The sequence below is a fragment of the Leucoraja erinacea genome, unplaced genomic scaffold (assembly GCF_028641065.1).
Source record: "Leucoraja erinacea ecotype New England unplaced genomic scaffold, Leri_hhj_1 Leri_62S, whole genome shotgun sequence".
Taxonomy (NCBI): Eukaryota; Metazoa; Chordata; class Chondrichthyes; order Rajiformes; family Rajidae; genus Leucoraja; species Leucoraja erinaceus.
This window is the reverse complement of record NW_026576542.1, coordinates 493,170-517,381: the sequence shown is the minus strand read 5'-3', so window position 1 is coordinate 517,381 and position 24,212 is coordinate 493,170. Positions and strand designations below refer to the sequence as shown.

Sequence of the window (24,212 nt, the reverse complement as noted above, 5' to 3'; positions counted from 1 at the left end):
AGCACCCATAGTCGGGATGGAACCTGGGTCTCTGGCATTGTAAGGCAGCAACTCTACCGCTGTTTCGTTTATACAGGTCTTAAGAAAACGATTCAAAAGATAAGCAAGTTGCAAAGGAAGCCTGACAATGTCAAGTTTGTACAGTACCGTCATCGTTCACTGTAATGGGAGCAACTCCTGTCGATGCTTCACTTGTTTGGCCCACGTATTCTGCAAAGGAAAAACAGATATAACACACAATAACTCACAGCATGCGATGAAGATGCAAGTAGACACAAAATGCTGGAGTAACTCAGGCAACATTTCTGGAGAGAAGGAATGGGTGACGTTTCGGGTCGAGACCCTTCTTCAGACTGCAAAATTTGGGCAAGCAATGCATTCCATTCCTCAGACTGAAGAAGAGTCTTGACTCGAAATATCACCCAACCCTTCTCTCTAGAGATGCTGCCTGTCCCGCTGAGTTATTCCAGCATTTTGTGTCTATCTTCGGTTTAAACCAGCATCTGCAGTTCCTGCCTGCACACTAGAATGCGAGGAGATTTGATTTATGTCAAAGCTGCCCCCGGTCTAACATGTTTAATAACAGCCGGCAAATGTAATTTAACATCGGGAAGCATGATTACTGAAATAGCTTTTCAACTCAGGAGAAATTGGATGGGAAGCCGACAATAATCTCATGGCAGATTTGTAATCTTTTCCCAAACTCAGAAAACAATATTTTGAAGTAATACCTGTAGATACGCCATTACTTTTGAAGTTTTGGATGTAATTTTCTCCAAATGAATCCTTCCCAACCTGTTTCATGAGGGAAGAAAAGATTAGGAAAGAGCTTCTCCAGGCTGGCACACCTTAGCCCACCTCAACAAGATTAAAATTCTAATAAATCAATTTGAAACAGCTCAAAGCTGGCTCATAGAATATACATTCAATGAAATTTGTTTGCAACACTAGGGCGGTACGATGGTGCAGCTGGTAGAGCGGCTGCCTCACAGTGCTGGAGACCCGGGTTTGATACCGACCATAGGTGCTTTTTGGTGTAGTTTACATGTGCTCTCTGTGACGTTGTGGGTTTCCCCTGGATGCTGCGGTTTCCTCTCCACACCCCAATGGCGTGTGGGTTTGTAGGATCATTGTCCCTCTGTCAATTTCCCTGGGTGTGTTGGGAGTGGATGAGAAAGTGGGATAACATAGAACTAGTGTGAATGGGTGATCGATGGGCAGCAAGGACTCGGTGGGATCTCTGTATCTCGGAACCAAACTAAACAGGCAGTTGCAAGAGTTTTGTCTGTGATGATCTGTTCATCATTAACCTGGACAAGGATCCAAAATACCAGACAAATGCATTCAATATTAATACTGATGGTAGGGAGGCCAGGAGAAGCGGCTAATATGGGCTTTAAAATTAAATTAATGAATGCATGTATGAATAAGTTTATTGGCCAAGTACTAGAATGTTGCCTGGGTTTCAGCAACTAAGTTACAGAGAAAGGTTGAACAAGTTAGGGCTTTATTCTTTGGAGTGCAGAAGGTTAAGGGGGGACTTGATAGAGGTTTTTAAAATGATGAGAGGGATAGACAGAGTTGACGTGGAAAAGCTTTTCCCACTGAGAGTAGGGAAGATTCAAACAAGGGGACATGACATGAGAATTAAGGGACTGAAGTTTAGGGTAACATGAGGGGGAACTTCTTTACTCAGAGAGTGGTAGCTGTGTGGAATGAGCTTCCAGTGAAGGTGGTGGAGGCAGGTTCGTTTTTATCATTTAAAAATAAATTGGATAGTTATATGGATGGGAAGGGAATGGAGGGTTATGGTCTGAGCGCAGGTATATGGGACTAGGGGAGATTATGTGTTCGGCACAGGACTAGAAGGGTCGATTATGGCCTCAAAATTTCCGTGCTGTAATGTTATATGGTTAAGTACTTTCCACATACAAGGAATTTGCCTTGGTGCTCCGCCCGCAAGTGACAACATGACATACAGTGGCAGTTAGGAATGACACATAAAACATTAAACATTCATAATAAAACATTATCGATTAGACATGTGAATGAAATAAAATACCAGAGCTAAAGGAGGCTACAGACGTTTGGTTATTGAGTAGAGCTACTAGTCGTGGAAAAAAGCTGTTTTTATGTCTGTGTTAAACTGAGTTCTTTTGTCAATCTAAAGTCAACTTGACAAACGCTTGTAGCTGTTGAAATCGATTCTTTATTCAGCAGAGACTAGTCTCTGAACCTTCCAACAGACGGAAGGCGGCGGGTCCAGAGAGAATAGTAGTTTTGATAGAAACTCATGCCATTTATATAGGTATTAGACATTTCAGATACAGAGGGTATGACAATCATTATAACCAATCATCGGTCCTTCTGGTGATTTACAACAGATAAATCACATGATCCCCCCTCCTCTGGCCTCATTTTACAACCTGTGATTTAACTTTGTTTAGAATTGTTTTATTTCAACACAGCAAAACCCCTAGTAGGCTCAATTATCAAAGACCACTCCTCAAAATATAAGATACATATGTAATACAATGATCACACAAGTCATGCACACTTTCCATACCAAGAAGAAAGATATTTCTATAAATCTAAACAAAGTCTAATGTTTACAGTCCTACTAAGACACAATACATTTCATAAATGGTTTCACTACAATTTTACACAGTTTAAAATGTGTATTAAAACATTAATTATATGAGTTTGCTGAATTACACAGTTTCCAAGTTAAATTCAAACCCACACACCTCCCAACTCCAAGTATACATGGGTCGTAAATCTGTCAACAATTGATGATATGTGTTTTGTGCCAGGATACAGCTTCATTCTAATTTGCAGCCCCTTTTCCTGCTATCTGGAAGCTGGATTTCCAATCTCATCTGCAAGGCCTTTTACAAATATTACAGAACAAAGGTAGATTCACAAATTCAGACCATTACATCAGAAGTACATCTGCTACTTCGACTTTCCATAAACAGGTCACAAATCCATCAATCTGATTCTTTTCCTTTCCAAGCATCAATCCCTCATCTCAACCTCATTATAATTTAACATAGCCAAAGCTAACCGCAGAGTCTATTATCTCTCAGCCTTAAATTCTGTCTCGAACTCAGCATAACCGGCCATAACTCTTTATTCTTATGCCGCATTCGGAGCTCAAGAATGTGCCATAAAGAAAGAGCAGATGACCTCTGGCCTAAGAAGATGCACTATTCAGTAATCCATTCTTCAACACAAAATCGTATCAAATACAATTTCCTACAGCGTTATAATTGCCTCAAAGCAATAAACTAAGCTACGCAGGTTCAGTTTAGCGATTCTATGTTTTGATTCATCTGTTCGCTGTATGTGTTTCTTTGTACTTTATTTCTTTAGGAGACATATGTTTCTGAAAACCTTAAGCTTTTCTTTTGCAAATTACCTAGCTTATATAAAAGTCACTATCCGAGCGGTTCTATTATATAATATTTCCTCATCTGGCCGTGGAAGCTTTAACAGTCTGGAATGGCCAGGGGGTACCAGGGTTACGTTTCTGCTTGTCAAACCCAATCGCTCAGGTCGTTGGTCAGCTGATGATTGTCCAAAGAGTGGGGGGCTTTCCCCTTGCAGTTGGTGATTTCTTGCAAGCCCTTCCAAACTGAAGAACAGTCACTAGCTGAGATCTTGCTCCTCAGAATGAATCCCATAAATGTAGTTGACAAGGACTGGCCAGTGCATTCACCTTGCTTTGGGGTAAATCATTTGACAAAGCTTTACTTGGGCTTTCAAAGGAAATCCAACTCAATCAGCTAGTTGGAATCAATTGGATTCACTGGAGGTGATCTTGGAGGGGAGGATGCTCCTCAAACTGTGGAACATCTTGGATAATACAACTCACCCCTTCCATGACACACTGGTCAACCTGAGGAGCACCTTCAGCAACAGACTGGCTCCACCAAGATGCAGCACAGAACACCACAGGAGATCCCTTTTACCTATGGCTATCAAACTATACAACTCCTCCCCCTTCTGTTGTGGGGTAGACTGACTCCCTTCCCTACCCCCCCCCCCCCCCCCCCCCCCCAAACCTTTGCACATCCCCAACCCTGGACTTTCCACTCGTCACTTTAATTTCATGTTTCATGTATCTTGTTGTGCTTTAGGACTGTTGGCAGACCAATTTCCCTCCTGGGTAAATAAAGTTCGATCGTATCGTAGATAGATTGACAATTTGTGAATCATACGGGAAATAATGACAGAGAAGGAAATTATTAGAAGCAAAAGACACACAAAATGCTGGAGTCACTCGGCAGAGCCAGGCAGCATTTCTGGAGAGAAGGAATGGGTGACGTCTCAGGTCAAGATCCTTCTTCAGACACAAGCGACGTGGATCATTATGGACTTCACAACTTGTCAACTTTATGGAGGAAAGTGCTTAGGAACCATATTTATTCAATCATAGTGCAAGCAACACAGTCCTGGCTATCGATTAAATAGCTCCAATTTCAAAGGATGGTCAAAGGAAATGATCATTTGTGTAATGGTGGGAAAGTCTGAAGAGATCGATTGAATCATAGATAGAGTGAATGTGGAGAGGATGTTTCCACTAGTGGAAAAGTGTAGAACCAGAGGCCATAGCCTCAGAATAAAATGGTGTTTGTTTAGAAAGGAGATGGGAAGGAATTTCTTTAGCCAGAGGGTGGTGAATTTGTGGAATTCATTGCCACAGCCGACTGTGGAGGCCAAGTCAATGGGTATTTTTAAGGCGGAGATTGAGCGGTTCTTGATTAGTACAGGTGTCAAGGGTTATGGGGAGAAGGCAGGAGAATGGGGTTGAGAGGGAAAGATAAATCAGCCATGACTGAACAGCGGAGCAGACTTGATGGGCCGAATAGCCTAATTCTGCTCTTATGAACTTGTGACCATTAATAATTTGCGAGACATTTTACATGGTTGGGAAAAGTAAAGAACTGAGAACAATGGCAGCAAGGTTAATAGTTATGAAGAAGCATTTTGTTTTAGCCTTTTGGGAACTCCATTATTTACAATACATTTGAACACTTGAATCTGGACCTACTACAGTTACTCCAAGATGTACAGGTTTGTAGGTAAATTGTCGGTCGTGTATGTAGGATAGTGTTAATATACAGGATTTACTGGTCGGCGCCATAATTCCTAACTAAACTAATCTAAACATCCAGCCTGTAAAGAGCCCCCAGGAGCATGTGTTTGAATCAAAACTCTTTGAAATTGCAACAAATACAAGCTCAGTCTGTTTTACCGTTCCTCATAAGGCAATCTGCCCATTCCAGGAATTAGCCAAGTAAGCTTCCTTTGAATTGCTTCTGTGTTATTAACATCCTCTCTTAAATAAGGGAATACTGTGCATGGTACACCCGGTGTGGCCTCAGCAGTGCCCTATATACCTGCAGCATAACCTCCTTACTACTGCACTTAGTTTCCCTTGCAAACATTTGTGACAAACTGTTCGTTTTCCTAATCACCTCCAGTATGGACATGTGAGGATATTGTAAATCAGGCACAAGTATACCTGGATCCCTCTACACACGAGTCATCTGCAAGCTCACGACATTTCATTTTTTTTAATTTTTCCCCCGTCTCATTTTAATTTTCCGAGCCAAACTTTGCCCACCAAGGTTGATCAGATAACATAATCTCCTTCAACCAGTAATAGCTCCATTGGCTGATCACTGTCAAACGTTTGTCAAAATTCTTCAAAAGTACTTTATTGTCTCCTGAACCCAGGTCGAGTGAAATGCTTTGTTTTCCGGTCAAATCATACAGCAGACCTCACCTAGGCAGTACACAAGAGTCGTTTGCTGCCAATAGACACAAAATGCTGGAGTAACTCAGCATCTCTGGAGAGAAGGAATGTGTGATGTTTTGGATCGGGGTCCTTCTTCAGACTCTTTCAAGTTCACTGTACTCTTCATTCATGGCACTTGTACCTTTAGTCCGTGAGTGAGTGATACAGTATGCTGCCATGTCGATGTGCTGAACAATTAGAGTCTTACAGTGTGGAAACAGGCCCTTCGGCCCAACATGCCCACGCTGACCAACATGTCCCATCTCTGCACTAGTCCCACCTGCCCATACCCCTCTAAACCCGTCCTATCCGTGTACCTGTTCAAATGGCGTTTAATCCAGCATCTGTAGACATTGTATCAGCCTCCAGCAGCTGTCTCCTCCCTCACCCTCCCGGCTCTTTATGTCCATGTTTTCCCCCTTGTCTGCATCCATCTATTACCCCTCCCTGCCTCTGTCTGCCAACTTCACCCCTTCCCCTCCTGGTTTCATTGGCCCATCATTCCTTTCCACCCCTCGATCCACCCATCATTACCAATCCTCGTCTCACCCTTCTCTCACTGCTCTTCAGACCGGCTTACATCCTTCTCCACTCCGAGTCCTGATGCAGATTTTTAATCTCAAATGCTGACAGTATCTTCTCCTCCTCTGCCCCACGCCACTGCACCCCCCCCCCCCCCCCCCCCCCATGTCTCGACCTAAAACATCACCTATTCCTTTTCTCCAGAGACGCTGTCTGACCCGTTGAGTTACTCCAGCTTTTTGTGTCCATCTGCGGTTTAAACCAGCATCTGCAGTTGCTTCCTACACAATTATGTTTCATAACTTTGATTGAATGTACTCATTAATTATGCCCCAAACCTGGAACGCAGCTTGCATTTTCAGAAGCTATCAAAGTCACAGCACTGGGGCAAGACCTTCAACGAGGCAACACATTTGCTGATTGTCTTTCCATGCCAAGTTGTAGATTTGTAGCTCTCCACAATTTCAGACAGTTTGGGATTGAATTCTATCTTGTTATTTTTGTTCTACCTCACTAATTACATTTGATTTCCATGGCATTGAAACAAATGACAGAAAAAGGTCATTAAACACTACAACCCAATAAGCTCTGACGTCATACACTTTGGGGCATTGGTTTAGTTTTTATATGTATGTGCGCGTGGTGGTGTGTGTATGTCTATATATTTGTAAATACACACTTCTATATGCACATATATACACACACACACATATATATATATATATATATTAATACTAGACTAAGTGGGACCTGTTGGGTCCCATGTTTACATGGGAGGGCTGGCCCCCCGACGCAATATTCCACCTCTCCACCAATTCCAATATTGGTGGCCAGTGGGGGGGGGCTTTCTGGAATGCTGGTATGGGTTCTTGGGGTGGAAACTCAGTGCCTCAAGCCTGATCTGCTGGCAGCTCACTCGTGGCTGGTGGGCTGGCAGTTGACTCATGACTATTCCTTGAAATTCCATTTCAAGCAGGGTGCAAGGCCACCAAATTCAAATCCATGTCCCTACATAGAAACATAGAAACATAGAAAATAGGTGCAGGAGTAGGCCATTCGGCCCTTCGAGCCTGCACCGCCATTCAATATGATCATGGCTGATCATCCAACTCAGTATCCTGTTCCTGCCTTCTCTCCATACCTCCTGATCCCTTTAGCCACAAGGGCCACATCTAACTCCCTCTTAAATATAGCCAATGAACTGGCCTCAACTACCTTCTGCGGCAGAGAATTCCAGAGATTCACCACTCTCTGTGTGAAAAAAGTTTTCCTCGTCTCGGTCCTAAAAGATTTCCCCCTTATCCTTAAACTGTGACCCCTTGTTCTGGACTTCCCCAACATCGGGAACAATCTTCCTGCATCTAGCCTGTCCAACCCTTTAAGAATTTTGAAAGTTTCTATAAGATCCCCCCTCAATTTTCTAAATTCTAGCGAGTACAAACCGAGTCTATCCAGTCTTTCTTCATATGAAAGTCCTGACATCCCAGGAATCAATCTGGTGAACCTTATCTGTACTCCCTCTATGGCAAGAATGTCTTTCTTCAGATTAGGAGACCAAAACTGTACGCAATACTCCAGGTGTGGTCTCACCAAGACCCTGTACAGCTGCAGTAGAACCTCCCTGCTCCTTTACTCAAATCCTTTTGCTATGAATGCTAACATACCATTCGCCTTCTTCACTGCCTGCTGCGCCTGCATGCCTACTTTTAATGACTGGTGTACCATGACACCCAGGTCTCGTTGCATCTCCCCCATTCCTAATCAGATAATAATCTACTTTCCTGTTTTTGCCACCAAAGTGGATAACCTCACATTTATAATTTCAAGCAGGGTGCAGGGCCACCAAATTCAAGTGCAGTTTCATTCCACTTCAAGCAGGATGCAAGGCCACCAAATTCAAGTGCAGTTTCATTCCACTTCAAGCAGGATGCAAGGCCACCAAATTCAAGTGCAGTTTCATTCCACTTCAAGCAGGATGCAAGCCACCAAATTCAAGTGCAGTTTCATTCCACTTCAAGCAGGATGCAAGGCCACCAAATTCAAGTGCAGTTTCATTCCACTTCAAGCAGGATGCAAGGCCACCAAATTCAAGTGCAGTTTCATACCACTTCAAGCAGGATGCAAGGCCACCAAATTCAAATGCAGCTTCATACCATTTCATGCAAGATGAAACCACCAGAAAACCACACAAAACACCAAACTCACAGTTCAGTAGACATTCAGTGTGTTCAGTTGATTCACAGCTCAGACAGATTCATGACCTCTCCCTCCCCCGTCATGCAGAGACTAAGCCACACCCACACTTCCGGGTTTTATAACCCCTCTCCCTCCCACCGGAAAAGGTGTGGCTTTCAGGGCGCGATTGACAGGAGAGAGATTCTCAACATTTTTTAAAAGCTAATAACACTTTTATTTTTCATTGATAGGAAGAATTCTCTGCACCTGCTCAGCGGAGAGGGGACCGAGTAAGATGGCCAAAAATCACAGCCGTAAGTGGTGGCGTTTTATCTAAAATCAATATACAGTGCAAACAGGAAGTAAGTGCATTTGCCGTAGTGCCTTTCAACTTCAAGCCAAAGCACCCAAGCCACCATTTGCAGTAAGTAGTGCCTTTCAACTTCAAGCCAAATCACCTGCCACCATTTGCAGTAAGTAGAGACTTTCAACTTCAAGCCAAAGCACCCAAGCCACCATTTGCAGTAAGTAGTGCCTTTCAACTTCAAGCCAAAGCACCCAAGCCACCATTTGCAGTAAGTAGTGCCTTTCAACGTCAAGCCAAAACACCCAAGCCACCATTTGCAGTAAGTAGTGCCTTTCAACTTCAAGCCAAAGCACCCAAACAACCATTTGCAGGCAGTGCCTTTTTACTTCAAACAAACCATATTTTAATTTTCAAACCACATTAAGGGTACTCACAATTGTGTAGACATTTGTTCAGTGTTATTCAGAGCTCAGAGAGACGTGACCCTTGGCTTCATCCATCTTGCAGAGACTGTGAGGCACACCACTTCCTGGCTTTATAGTCCCTCCCCCTCCCTCTAGCAGGGGCAGCATAGAGAATGGTGAATTTTTTAAAAACATTAATATCTCTCTGATTTGTCATTGATGGGAAAAATCCTCCGCACCCGTAAGGCGGGGGGGGGGGGGGGGCTCTGAGCGAGGTGGCCAAAAATGACGGCCGTAGGTAGCGGCGTTCTGTCGGAAATCGCAGCACAGTGGGCCAAAAGCGGTCAAGGTCATAGATTTAGTAATATAGATTTGAACTTATCATTGTACGAAGTCTATGTTAAAATAAGTGGCCACAGGTTTCCTGGGTAGACCGTTGAAGCCATATTCATCAATGGTCTTTCAGTGACCCAAAACTTTGCTTGTCTTTGTTAATTTTGGATTACTTTAGAGATACAACATGGAACCAGGCCCTTGGGCCCACTGACTCCACCCCAACCCTTTCACACTAGTTCTATGTTATCCCATTTATGCATCCACTCCCTACACACTAGGGGAATTTTTACAGAGGGTCAATTAACCGACAAACACGGATAGTTTTGGGATGTGGGAGGAAACCCATGCAGTTACAGGGTGAACGTGCAAACTCCGCACAGGCAGCACCCGAGGTCAGGATCGAACCCGGGTTTCTGGCGCTTTGAAGCAGCGGCTCTACCCGCTGCACCAATGTGCCGCCCGATATAACCATATATCCTTATTGCCAAGTTTTTAATTTACGTGCTTATATGTATGTGTTCCTTATTTCAAATCCGAGCAAAGCAGAGAATATAAACAGTGAACTGCGAGCACATGTGCAACTAGTTTATTCAGCTTTAACTATACTGTGCACATGTATACATACACCAGTTACCACTAACCACAGAGTTAAAATATTTAGCAAATGAAAAGCAGGAACGTTTTTCCATACAACGTTGTTGATCTGGAACCCACTACTTGAAAGTACGATGCAAAATGTTTCATGGACATCTTCAAAAGACAACAGATGATCACGACTTGAATTGTGAGGGACAAGTTTAGGACTAAACTAGAAAACTCTTTCAAAGGAAAGATTTTTTTTAAATGTGTTTTGTGTTCTGCATAATTTAGAGAGTGTAAGGACAGTATTTGGCAGTAAGAAATTTTTATTATACAAGTTTCGTAACGGATTCCGCTATCTCAGTCCTTCGATGCACATATACCATACTTATGATACATAGAACACAGAAACTTACAGCTCAGGAATTTGGCCATAGGCCCACAATGTCCGTGCCGAACATGAAGCCACGATAAATTAATCTCATCTGCTACATGTGATCCATACCTCTCCATTCCCTGCTTATCCATGTGCCTATCTAAAAGCATCTTAAACACCATTATCCTATCTGCCTCCATCACCACCCCCGTACCAGTTCCAGGGCCCACCAAAAACTTGCCCTGCACATCTCCTTTAAACTTTGCCCCCTCTCACCTTAATGCTGTCCCCTCTATTGTTTGACATTACCAACCAGGAAAAAAGGTTCTGACTGTCTACCCTATCTATGCCTCTCTTAATTTGATAATCTTACTAGACCAAGTGCGACCCGTTGGGCCCTGTTCCCCCATGGGGGGGGCGTGGCGACACACGGGAGGACTGGTCCCTGAACAGCTCACACCAGACACAGGCGCCCCCCCGGAGCCAATCACCCCCATCACCATGAAGAAGGGTTTCGGCCCGAAACGTTGCCTATTTCCTTCGCTCCATAGATGCTGCTGCACCCGCTGAGTTTCTCCAGCTTTTTTGTGTAACCACCCCCATCACCCGTTCCCCCAATGTAACCCGTTCCCCCAACGGTACCCGTTTCCACCAATCACTCACTGTGCAGCACATTTTAAACTTTAAAAAAAAACAATTGCACTAAGATTTAATGTGATGTAAGTGCCACCGACACGTTTGTTATCCAAATCTAATCATTAACCTTTGCTGCGCTGGGTTGGGCTGGCAGATTCTTTCCCTGAAGGACATTTGCTGTGAAGGACTCAGTGTTCTGGGATAGAAACATTGTAGCCAGTAGGGCATTGTGACCATAACTGCCTACTGCCAGTGCAGATTTGAAGAAATCCAACTTTTAAATGTCACTTTAAAAAGTTTAAATCTCCCCTACTACGTCCCTCTCCTTACAACAGAGGTCAGCAGCAGAGAGCAGCAGAGAACACACTGTGATGTCATTTTTGGTTTTCGGAATTTTCAACGGCAGCTTGTGTAAATGAGATCCCATTGTGATTTGACAACTGTGAGAAGGCATTGTGACATCATCACTGGAAGCTGCTAGAAAAGTCTCACTCTCACAGGCAGTTATTGTTTTCAAAGTTGGCTTTTTAAAACTTTAATCATCAATAACGTGAAATATAGTACCAAACCTGAAGGGAACCTGACTATGGCGTGGACGGGAAAAATGTGAGTAAGAATGTAGAGAAATTTTAGCGCCTCCGCATAGCGTTTTGACGAAGATAGACATACACAGACACACACATACATACAAGATGAGAATTTTATAAGTTATCACTTATCCAATATCAACAATAAAAATGGAGGAGGTGGAGAGGCTTTTCAGAGGACAAAAAAGTCAGTAATCTCCAGGACCTGACAATGTTTCCCTCTCTACTCTTAAACTCTGTGCCAAACAGCTGGCACCGGTCTATACAGATATTTTTAACCAGTCCCTGCAAACCTGTACTGTCCCTGCCCGCTTCAAAGTCTCCACTATTGTCCGTGTACCCAAAAAGGCAAAGATTACTGGTCTTAATGACTACAGGCCTGTCGCACTGACCTCTGTAGTCATGAAGACACTCGAAAGGCTTGTGCTGGTCACACTGAAAAATATCACAACCCCCCTGCTGGACCCTCTGCAGTTTGCATATTGGGCCAATAGATCTGTGAATGGTGCAGTCAACCTGGGCCTGCACTTCATCCTACAGCACCTAGACTGCCAAGGGACCTATGCGAGCATCCTATTTGTTGATTTTAGCCCTGCATTCAACACCATTGTGCCAGAGCTACTACACTCCAAACTCTCCCGGTTGACTGTGCCTGAACCCCTCTGTCAGTGGATCACCAGCTTCATGACAGACAGGAAGCAGCACGTGAGGCTGGGAAAGCACATCTTGGACCCGCAAACACTCAGCATAGGAGCACCGCAAGGCTGCGTACTCTCTCCTCCCCTCTACTCTCTCTACACCAACGACTGCACCTCCACTGATTCCTCTGTCAAACTTCTCAAGTTTGCGGACAACACAACCCTGATTGGACTGATCCAGGATTGGGAGGAATCTGCCAGCAGACAGAAAGTGTCACAGCTGGTGTCCTGGTGCCATCACAACAACCGAGAGCTCAATGCTCTTAAGACAGTGGAATTGATTGTAGGCTGTAGGAGAGCTTCCCCTCCCCTCACCCCACTCACCATCAAAACACCACAGTCACATCTGTGGAGTCTTTTAAGTTCCTGAGAACCATCATCTCCAAGGACCTTAAGTGGGGGGCTACCATCGACTCCACAGTCAAAAAGGCCCAACAGAGGATGTACTTCCTATTGCAGCTGAGGAAGCACAATCTGCCACAGGCAATGATGGTCCAATTCCACACGGCTATCATAGAGTCTGTCCTCACCTTCTCCATCATGCTCTGGTTTGGCTCAGCCACCAAGCACGACATCTGGAGGCTGCAGTGAATCGTCCGATCAGCTGAGAAGATTATTGGCTGCAACCTTCCCCCCATTGATGAACTGTCCACTGCAAGGGCCAGGAAGCGAGCGGGCAAGATCATCTCTGACCCCTCTCACCCTGGCCACAAACTCTTTGAATCACTTCCCTCTGGAAGGCGACTACGGACTGTCAAAGCTGCCACAGCCAGACATAACAACAGCTTTTATCCACGAGTAGTTGCTCTACTCAACAGCCAAAAATCTGTAGCCTCCCTTTGATCTGGAATTTTGTTGGTTAACATGCTTGATCAATGGTGTTTTATCATTAATGTTTTACTATTATTAATGTTCAGTGTTTTCTGAGTCATTCGTAACTGTTACTGTATGTCATGTTGTTACTTGTTGGCGGAGCACCAAGGCAAATTCCTTGTATGTGAATACTTGGCCAATAAACTTACTTACTTACTTATATAGATATCAGGTCTCTCCTCAATCTCTGGCCTTCCAGAGAAAACAATCACGTTTGATATGTCTGATATTGAACGACATTGATGCCATCAAACAAGCTCGATATATATGTGCTTTTCTTGATAGCGCATTTGTAATTATACTAACCAGCAACCTAGTTATTGAAGGTATTTGTGAGATAATCAGACCTGAATCTTTTGGGTGGTACAGTGCTGCAGCTGGTAGTTTTGCTACCTCATAGCGTAAGAGCCCCAGGTCCGATCGTGACCTCGGGTGCTATCTGTATGGAATTTGCACGTTCTCCGTGGGTTTCCTCCAGTTTCCTCCCACATACCCAAGACGTATGGGTTTGTAGGTTAATTGGCCTCTGTAAATTGCCACAAGTGTGTAGGCAAGTGTGGATGAGAAAGTGGGATAACGTAGCACTAGTGTGAATGGGTGATTAACGGTCGGCATGGAACCAGTGGACCGAATGGCCTGTTTCCATGCTGCATTTCTAAATTAAAAACCTCCATATTTGACATTGTGTAAAGTTAACAGAATGACTGTGCCTTAACAATGACAGCATTCCTTCATTTGCTATAGGTTATTAGATAATCAAATTTAATTATTGACGTATTATCCATCCACTAATGCCAGCTTCCATCACAAATATATCATAGTCATATGGTCATAGTCATACAGCATGGAAACAGGACCATCAGCCCAACTTCTCACACTGGCCAACATATGCCATCTACACTAGTCCCACCTGTCTGCGTTTGGCCCATATCCCTCTAAACCTATCCTATCCATGTACCTGTCTAAATGTTTCTTAAACGCTGCGATAATCCCTGCCTCAACTACCTCCCTTGGCACCTCGTTCCATACATCCACCACCCTTTGTGTGGAAAAAGTTACCCCTCAGGTTCCAATTCAATCTTTGCCCCCTCACCTTAAACTTATGCTCTCTGATCCTCGATTCCCCAACTCTGGGCACGAGACTCTGTGCGTTTACCCGATCTATTCCTCTCATGATTTTGTACAACTCAATAACATCACCCCTCATCCTCCTATACTCCAAGGAATAGTCCCAGCCTACTCAACTTCCATTCCCCTCACAATTTTGTACACCATTGGACGTGATGATGATTAGTTAGTTGACAAGTTTTCTTGAAGCTTTACCTTGCAAACCATTGCGGATTTGGCTCCAAGCCGTGCTGCCTGGATACATTGGTTGGCTCCTTTCCCTCCAAATCCAATGAAAAATTTGTGCCCGTGTATGGTTTCTCCAGCTTTAGGTAAACGCGGTGTGAAACTGTTGGAGAAGGACAAAAGTAAGTTGAAATACCAGAGTCACACAACATTGGTCATCCAGGCATTGTTTCTCAAGTTCCTGCAGGATTAGTTGATAACTAGTTTGCCAATCCTCTGCCTTTCGCAACCATGAATGGTTGTTTTGAAGTTTGCAAGAGTAATTGAAAAGCACGGCAAAAAGTTGGAGTAACTCAGTGAGCGGGTCAGGCAGAACGTGGATAGATGATGCTTCGGGTCTAGTTTAGGTTTTAGTTTAGAGATACAGCAGGAAAGCAGGCCCTTTGGATCATCGCATATTAACACTATCCCACACGCACTAGGGACAACTTACACTTATATAAACTCCATTAACCTACAAACTTTTACATTTTTGGAGTGTGGGCAGAAACCGAAGATCTCGGAGAAAACCCACGCAGGTCACGGGGAGAACATACAAACTCCGTACAGACAGCACACATAGTCGGGATCGAAACCGGGTCTCTGGTGTTGCAAGCACTGTATGGCGGCAACTCTACCGCTGCGCCACTCTGCCACATCCTCCAACCCGAGACTGCAGATCCAGACAACTTTGAGATGTTGATCTTTGAAAGATCAAATGCAAGGGAAAAGTATGCAGTAAATGGCAGGACCCTTAGAAGTCTTGATGCAGTGCAGGTCCATAGCTCCCTTAAAGTGGCAATGCAAATACAGTAGAACGGTTGGTAAAGAAGACAAGACATAAACTGCTGGAATAACTCAGAGGGTCAGACCTGAAACTTTACCTATCCATGTTCTCAAGAGAAGCTGCCGGACCTGCTGGGTTACTCCAGCACTCTGTCCTTTTTTGATAAAACAGCAACCGCAGTTCCTTGTTTCTACATGTATGCAAATGTCCCACTTTCCCTGAGGACAGGACACGGAGTTTCCAATTTTGCTCCTACAATCCTCCTTCCCACACCAGCCTCCAAAGGTGACCTGAATAACACCTGTACATCACAGTTATGAACATAAAAACAACCAAATGTGTTGTCGTTTTTTTTAATTATCCCTTCCTATTTGTTTGATAGAATTTAAAGACGGCTTACTCCTGCATCTGGACATTCACATTACAATTTGGTAGCAACTTGCACTTTATTGGACACGAGCAGAAATTATTGTTGATTGGCAATTCATGGGTTTGGATTTAATGGAGTTATCTTTTCTTACTCTCTCAGAACTACACTGTAATGAGAGAATTGTTTTGGACATACTGCAGATATATCTTTGCAAAGAAGCGATCAATATAGCAGATTTTACATAATATAATTGAAAGTGAACTCAGATGTAGCTTTAATTCTTTCAGCAAGACAGAGTTGTGGAAGTTAAGGTAAATGATTAATCATGTGCCAGATACCTTTGTGACTCTGACATTCTGTTAAATCACAACTTAATGTACAGTTGCTGTCTTACAGCACCAAGGACCCAGGTTCGATACTGACTACGGGTTCTGTCTGTACAGAGTTTGTACGATCTCCCTATGACCTGTGTGAGATTTCTCCGGGTGCTCCGGTTTCCTCACACATTATAAAGGTACAAGTTTATTGGTTCTGTTCGAGTCGAAACTCTTGTGTAATCTTTCGGGTCGAAACTCATCTTTTCGAAGGGTTGTCTATTTCGTTATAAACGTTGTCTATTTCCTTCGCTCCATAGACTCACCCGCTGAGTTTTCGCCCGCATTTTTGACTCACCTTCAGGTTTATTTGGTTAATTTTTGGTGTACAGGTTTTGTAGGTTGTCACGATCTCCCTATGACCTGTGTGAGATTTCTCCGGGTGCTCCGGTTTCCTCACACACTATAAAGATGTACAAGTTTATTGGTTAAGAAGGAACTGCAGATGCTGGAAAATCGAAGGTAGACAAAAATGCTGGAGAAACTCAGCGGGTGTGGCAGCATTTATGGAGCGATGGAAATAGGCAATGTTTCGAGTCGAAACTCTTGTGTAATCTTTCGGGTCGAAACTCATCTTTTGATGAGTAGATGTGCAGAGTCTCTTGCCCAGAGTAGGGGAATCGAGGACCAGAGGACATACGGTTCAAAGTGAAGGGGAAAAGATTTAATAGCAATCTGAGGGGTAACTTTTTTACACAAAGGGCGGTGGGTGGGTGGAACAAGCTGCGGTAGGTAGTTGAGGCTGGGACTATCACAACATTTAAGAAACAGTTAGACAGGTACATAGATAGGACATGTTTGGAGGGTTATGGACCAAACGCAGGCAGGTGGGCCTAGTGCAGCTGGGACATTGTTGGTCGATGTGGGCAAGTTGGGCTGAAGGGCCTGTTTCCACACCATATCACTATGACTATATATGCAGACATTTCAACAGTTGGGGCAGGAAGTCGAGTAGTTTGTGGGGTGTTCCAGTCTGTGTGCCACTTTTCAATGGTTCTTTATTGTCACGTCTGCACAGCACAGTCGCATATTTTGGTGAGATATTTTTCAGCCAAATGAGTGCACGCCGACCAATACTAAAGGTAGACACAAAATGCTGGAGTAACTCAGCGGGACAGGCAGCATCTCTGGAGTGAAGGAATGGGTGGCGTTTCGTATCGAGAGCCTTCTTCAGACTGAGCAGATCACCTGTATACTAGTTCTATCCTATACCCCCCTCATCCTTCTAAACGCCAGCGAGTACAGGCACAGTGCCGTCAAACGCTCAGCATACGATTTGAAAGGAATGGAAGGATGTAGAACACCTGCAGGCAGAAAAGATCAGTTTAATTCGGGATCACGTTGGACATCTTGTCCCTGAACACAATGTATGTGCTATAACACCATGTTAAGCGCTCAACCAAGAAAACCTAGCTCAATGCCAAAATAGTATCTCAACTGCCTAGACACGCTTATGCTATAGGACAATAAGTAACTAGCTATCTACATGTTAATAAACACACAAGCTAAATATTTAACCAGGTAACCCAACCCTGATGCCACATGCAAAACTAAAATGCCTTTGCACAGTTAAACTGTGGAACAACAAAAACTAGGCATGTAAATGCCAGGATATCGTTGGGGTAATCAAGTGGGTATCTCCCTTTACTGGTGTTTCGTTGAGTTAGGCCCATGACAATCTACTCTGATGAAGGGTCTTGACCCGAAACGACACTCATTCCTTCTCTCCAGAGATGCTGCCTGTCCGGCTGAATTACTCTAGCTTTTTGTGTCTATCTTCGGTTTAAACCATCTGCGATTCCCTCTTACACAAACTACTATGTTCTATGAGGTAAAATTATCAGTTACTCAACTTCAAAAAAAATCAAAGATAGACACAAAATGTTGTAGTAACTCAGCGGGTCAGGCAGCATCTCTGGGGGAAAGGAAACCGATGACATTTCGGGTCGAGACCCTTCTTTAGACTGAGAGTCAAAGGAGAAGGAAAATAGAAGATATAGAAGGAAAATAGAACAAATGAATGAAAGATATAAAAAAAGCAATGAAGATCAAGGAAATATGGAGCCCACAATGGTCCATTGTTGGCTGTGGGGTATATTATAACAAGTTAAAACAACTGGCTGTGGTAGTGAGTCTGGGTTAAAATTTGGTCGTAGAGCTGGAGAGGGAGCAGCGAGAGAGGGTGTTACAGAACTCTCATCAGAGAGAGGAAGAGAAATACCAGCTATGGAAAGTTGCTAAGAGATTTATAAGCAGAGTTCTTTGTCACCACCTGCAGATTATGATATACTGCTCAGTTATGGTTCAAAGCACCGATATTGACCTGTTCTTTCAGGTGCATAAATACAGTATATAGCATAATATTTAAATGCAAATATGTATTTTCTAAATTACAGCAGACCACAAGTTGCATACCTGTCAGATCTTTCCTTAAAATAGGAGATTAATGATTTGAACCCAATTTAATGTAAATCAAGATTCCAAGGTCTACAGAAGTTTTGCTTTCACAGTTGAAGCAAACATTTCAGATTTGATTTCTGGCAAGTAAGAAAAATTGACCGGGGTGAAAAATGTGTTGACATTACCAAGGCAAAAAGGCAGCACAAATGTTGGGAAACAAAGGAATGCTATTCAAAATTGCCGTGGTAGATCTGAGATGTAGTTTAACGTTCAGAATATATCGTAGGGAAGCTAAAATCTAAAAAGGATATGTGTGAAGTGTTCATTGGCGGATGTCATGTTGACTCTGAATGATTTTCCTGATAAATTCAAATTGAATAACTAGTTCAATGACCGCACAAAAGAAAACAGGTTCAGGATTTGAATAACAGTGGAATAAAATACAAACTGAAAAAGGTCATACTAAAGCTGATTGATTTTAGTTTAGTTTAGAGATACAGCACGGAAACAGGCCCTTTGGGACATTAACACACACTAGGGACAATTTACATTCACCGTATATCGTCAATCAACCTACAAACCCGTACGTCTTTGGAGTGTGAGAGGAAACCGAAGATTTCTGAGAAAACCTATGGGGTCATGGGATGACCATACAAGACGGCACCAATAGTCGGGATCGAGCCCGGCGCTGCAAGAGCTGTAAGGCAGCAACTCTACCGCTGCAGCACCGTGCCGCCATTTATTGAAACATACAGCAAGGAGCACTTCGGCCCACCAAGTCCATGCCGACCGTCAATCACTCATTCACACTAGTTCTATGTTATTCTACTTTCTCAACCATTCCCCTCACACTAGGGGCAATTTACAGAGGCCATTTAACCTACAAACCCACGTCTTCGGGATAGTTTAGTTTAGAAATATAGCAGGGAAACAGGTCCTTTGGCCCACCATGCCAACCATCGATCACCCGTTCACACCAGTTCTATGTAATCCCACCTTCACATCCACTCCCTACACAGGGGGAGCAATTTACAGAACCCAATTAACTTACAAACCCGCATGTCTTTGGGACGGGAGGGGAAACTCCCAGAGTGAACGTGCAAACTCCACATAGACAGCACCCGTGATTAGGATCGAATTCGGGATTCCAGATGTCAAAGAAAGCCTTTACAATCCTTGAAAGTATGTGCACATACAAGAACATCACAGGCATGTTAAAGTCAGAAACTGCATCCTCACATGCCATCTCCCATGAACCACATCACACAGCTGAATGCACTTTGCTCCTCCTCACTGACTACCAACATTAATTAAGTCAAGAGTGTTTTATTGTCATATGTCCAAAACAGAACGGTGGACTTCCTACTTGCAGCAGCACAACAGAACATGTAAATACAGTACTCTGTAAAATAAATAAATAAACACACACACACATCTATATTGATTTTTTTCAGTTTATATTGTTTACAGAGTACTATGTTTACATATTATAACGTCCAGGTTCAGGAATAGCTACTTCCCTACAGCCATCAGGCTATGAAACACTACAACCTCCAATAAGCTCTAAACCACATGGAGTTTTATTATTATTAATGTACTATTATTGTTTGTCTGTTTTCTATGTGTATGTATGTATGTGTGTATATGTACACACATATATCTATATTACTAAAACTCTGTTCTTGACCGGTTTTAGCGATCTGTGCTGCGATTTCCGAGAGAACGCCGCTACCTACGGCCGTCATTTTTGGCCACCTCGCTCAAAGCCCCCCTCCGCCGCATGTGTGCAAAGGATTTTTCCCGTTGATTAAATATGACAGAGATATTAATGATTTTACAAAATTCCCCATTCTCTCTGCTGCTCCTGCTGGTGGGATGGGGGAGGGACTATAAAACCAGGATGTGGTGTGCCCCAATCAGTCTCTACAACATGGAGGTCTGAGCTCTGAATGACTGCACAAATGTCTACACAGCTGTAAGTACCCTAAATTTGGTTTGAAAATGAAAATATGGTTATGGTTAGTTTGAAGGAAAAAAGCACTACCTGCAAATGGTTGGGGTTTGGGTTCTCTCTCTCCCCCCCCCCCCTCTCTCCCCCCCCCCCCCCCCCCCCCCCCCCCCTCTCCTCTCCCCCCCCCCCCCCCCCCCCCCCCCCTCCTCTTCCCCCCCCCTCCTCTCCCCCCCCTCTCTCCCCCCCCCCTCCCCTCTCCCCCCCCTCCTCCCCCCCCCCCCCTCCCTCTGGCCCTCCCTCTCCCCTATCCCCCCCCCCCCCCCTTCTCTCTCTGCCCTCACTCTCTCTAGATGTAACTGCAAGTTGGGGGCTATGCATCAGTAGTTAGGGTAGTTATGTGGTAAAAGGAGCAAATTAATAATATTAATATAATATCAAGGGGGTTAATTAGCGTGAGTGCGTGGAGGGGAGGGGGAATAGTTAGTGTGTGTGATGCTGCATGCCGCCTCCCCCCCCCACAACAGCACATTGGGGGAACAGACCCAACGGGTCTGCACTTGGTCTAGTATATTTATATATGTATACACATACACATATATGTGAGTATATACACACACACATATATGTGAGTATATACACACATTGAACAGTTTTCTCTTGTTTAATATATTTACAGTGTACTATGTTTATATATTCTGTTGTGCTGTTGCAAGTAAGAATGTCATTGTCCTATCTGGGACACATGACAATAAAACACTCTTGGCATACCCACAAACGTATACACACACATGTTATACACACCGAACATACAGAGCAAAAAGACAAAACCAATGCCCCCAAGTCTATGTAGTTCAAAGCTTATTGGGAGGTTGTATGGTTTAACAGCCTGATTAATGGATGTAGATTGATGCCTTTATATAATGGTATATGGACACACTGATCTGTTCTGTATTCGTGCCTACTATGTTCTGGTGTGCTAAAGCAAAATGAGAATTTCATTGTCCTATCAGGGACACATGACAATAAACTATCTTGAACTCTTGAATCTTGGGAGGAAGCTGTTCCTGAAGCTGGACATTACACTTTTCAGTTTTCAGTACCTTCAGCTCCTGTACCATCTTCCTGATTGTAGGGGTGAAATGAGTATGTGGCCAGGGTGGAGTGGATGTCTGACGATGCCGGCTGCCTTTTTGAGACAGTAAACTCTTGTAAATCCCTTTGCTGGTGGGAGGTCAGTAATTAGAAGCAAATGTTCAGCATACAGTCATAAACTTGCCACTGCTCCAAGACCTATACCCACCCCTCACAGCTTGTACACTGTCAAGAGAACAACACTGACAAGCACACCTCCCAAGCACCTGTGGCTAGGGTGGTGTGGGTCTCTGACGATGCTGGCTGCCTTTATTTGGGCTTCTTCTTCTCCTCTTCTTCTTCTTCTTTTTATCCAGTCCCACACACACAAGATTAGAAGTTGTTGAGCCAGAGCTGAACGCACTTGTCGGCATCTGCATACAATGGTGTCTGTCTGCTTCTTGTGTGTGGTGGTGGAAAGATTGGTGAAAACAGGGCCGTGACGTGAATGCTCTTTCCTTGACCTCTATGAGACAGCGCTTCCTAAAGATCCCTTTAATGCTGGGTAGGTTTGAATGTAATTGAATCATCCTTTTATTTCATTTTGATTTTGTCTTTTAATGCCCTAAAGACAAAACTTAAAATCTGTAGAATGTCTGGCACTCACTGACCGATGGTTCTTAACGAATCACAGGTAAACTGGGATGACTTAAATATGGGCAAATAAATGAAGAAAGATGAAGTTTGAAGAGACTCTAAATAATACAAATATAATCAATTCATGGAGACACAATAGACTGCAGGCGTTGGAATGATGAGCAAAACGCAAACTGCTAGCGGAGGCAGGAGGCATCTGTGGAGGGAATGGATAGACTACATTTGAGGTCGGGACCGTTACAACCATCCGTTCATTTCCCTCCACAAATGCTGCCAGACCCGCTGAGTTCCTCCAGCAGTTTGCTATTTTAATAATCAATTTGTGTTTATTTAAATTTTCCATCAATTTTCCCTGGAATATTCCTCCCACATCCCAAAGACGTGTGGGTTTGTAGATTAATTGACCTCTGTAAATTGCCCCCCTGGTATATAGGGAGTGGATGGGAAAGTGGGTTTTCGACATTGAACTACTGTGAACGGGGGAGATCGAATGGTCGGCATGGACCCATGGGCCGACGGGTCTGTTTCTGTGCTGAATCTGTAAACTACAACTCAAAAAGCATTCCTCACTGTCTGAAACTCCTGCGGTAGAGTTGATGCTTTGCAGCGCCAGAGACCCAGCTTTGATCCTGACTACGGATGCTGTCCGTGTGGAGTTTGTACGTTCTACCCGTGACCACGTGGGTTCTCTCCGGGTGCTCCAGTTTTCTCCATCATTATAAAGACGTACGGTTTGTAGGTGAATTGGCTTCTGTAAATTGGCCCTAGTGTGTAGGATAGAACTAGTGTACGGGTGATCGCTGATTGACACGGTACCTTTAAACTAATCTAAACTACTGGCCCTAATGTTAAGGACTCCCAAGACCAATCCCTGGAGACAATATGCCACCATTGTCTTTGCTAGTGGGATAGAATGTACTTGGACATTCTGATAGAGTCATAGTGTGGAAACAGGCCCTTCGGCCCAACATACTCCATCTACACTAGTCCCACCTGCCTGCGTTTGGCCCATATCGTTCTAAACCTGTCCTATCAATGTGCCTATCTAATTGCTTCTTAAAGGTTGCAATAGTTCCTGCCTCAACTATCTCCTCTGGCAGCTCGTTCCATACACCCACAACCCTTTGTGTGAAAAAATTACCCCTTAGATTCCTATTAAATCTTTCCCCATTCACCTTAAACCTACGCCCTTCAGTCTCGATTCCCTTTCTCTGGGTATGAGACTCATGTGGGGTCTATGGGGACTCTGGCCACCCACACGATCTATTCCTCTCATGATTTTATGCGCCTCCATAAGATAACCCCTCATCCTCCTGCGCTCCAGGGAATAGAGTCCCAGCCTGCTCAACCTCTCCCTATAGCTCACATCCTCAGGCCCTGGCAACATCCTTGTAAATTTTCGCTGCACCCTTTCCAACTTGACAACTTCAACATGGAGAAGTCCAGAATGCGGGCTGAAAAATCATAAGACACGCTATTGCTTGATTAGCCTGTGGAACAGTGCACATGGAACAAGCTGCCAGAGCAGGACACCAGACGCCTGTGGCAGGGGCTACGGACTGTAACCAACTACCGGAGCAGCCCCCACCCTCATCCGTAAGTGCCGGCACCTCCGTAGCTGATGACCTGAACTTCTTTTACGCTCCTTTCGAGATGGGCAACACCACCCCAGGTCTGCCGACTATTGACAATACCGCCAGCGTGCTGACTACCGAAGCTGAATGCATACATTCTCGCTGTCCGAGCACGACGTGAGGAGGGCTCTGACATGAGTGAACACGAGGAAAGCTGCAGGCCCTGATGGCATCTCGGGGCGAGTACTCAGGTCCTGTGCTACGCAGCTAGCTCCGGTGCTCACTACAATATTCAACCTCTCCCTGGACAAGTCAGTGGTCCCTGCCTGCTTCAAAAAATCCATCATTGTACCAGTACCAAAAAATGCCTCCCCAGCCTGTCTGAATGACTACCGTC

At 44.1% G+C, this 24,212-nt stretch overlaps 1 protein-coding gene across 2 annotated transcripts in view; it reads right to left on the bottom strand.

Annotated features, from left to right (window-relative positions):
• rbks (ribokinase) overlaps positions 1–24,212 on the bottom strand; it is a 166,602-nt gene that overhangs the window by 111,708 nt on the left and 30,682 nt on the right. For both annotated transcript variants that reach the window (XM_055631041.1, XM_055631040.1), the window contains exons 2-4: positions 14,623–14,755; positions 732–795; positions 148–210 (exon numbers count right to left, since the gene is read on the bottom strand). In XM_055631041.1, coding sequence (XP_055487016.1) covers positions 148–210; positions 732–795; positions 14,623–14,755 — 260 coding nt within the window. The remainder of the gene's footprint in view (positions 1–147; positions 211–731; positions 796–14,622; positions 14,756–24,212) is intronic.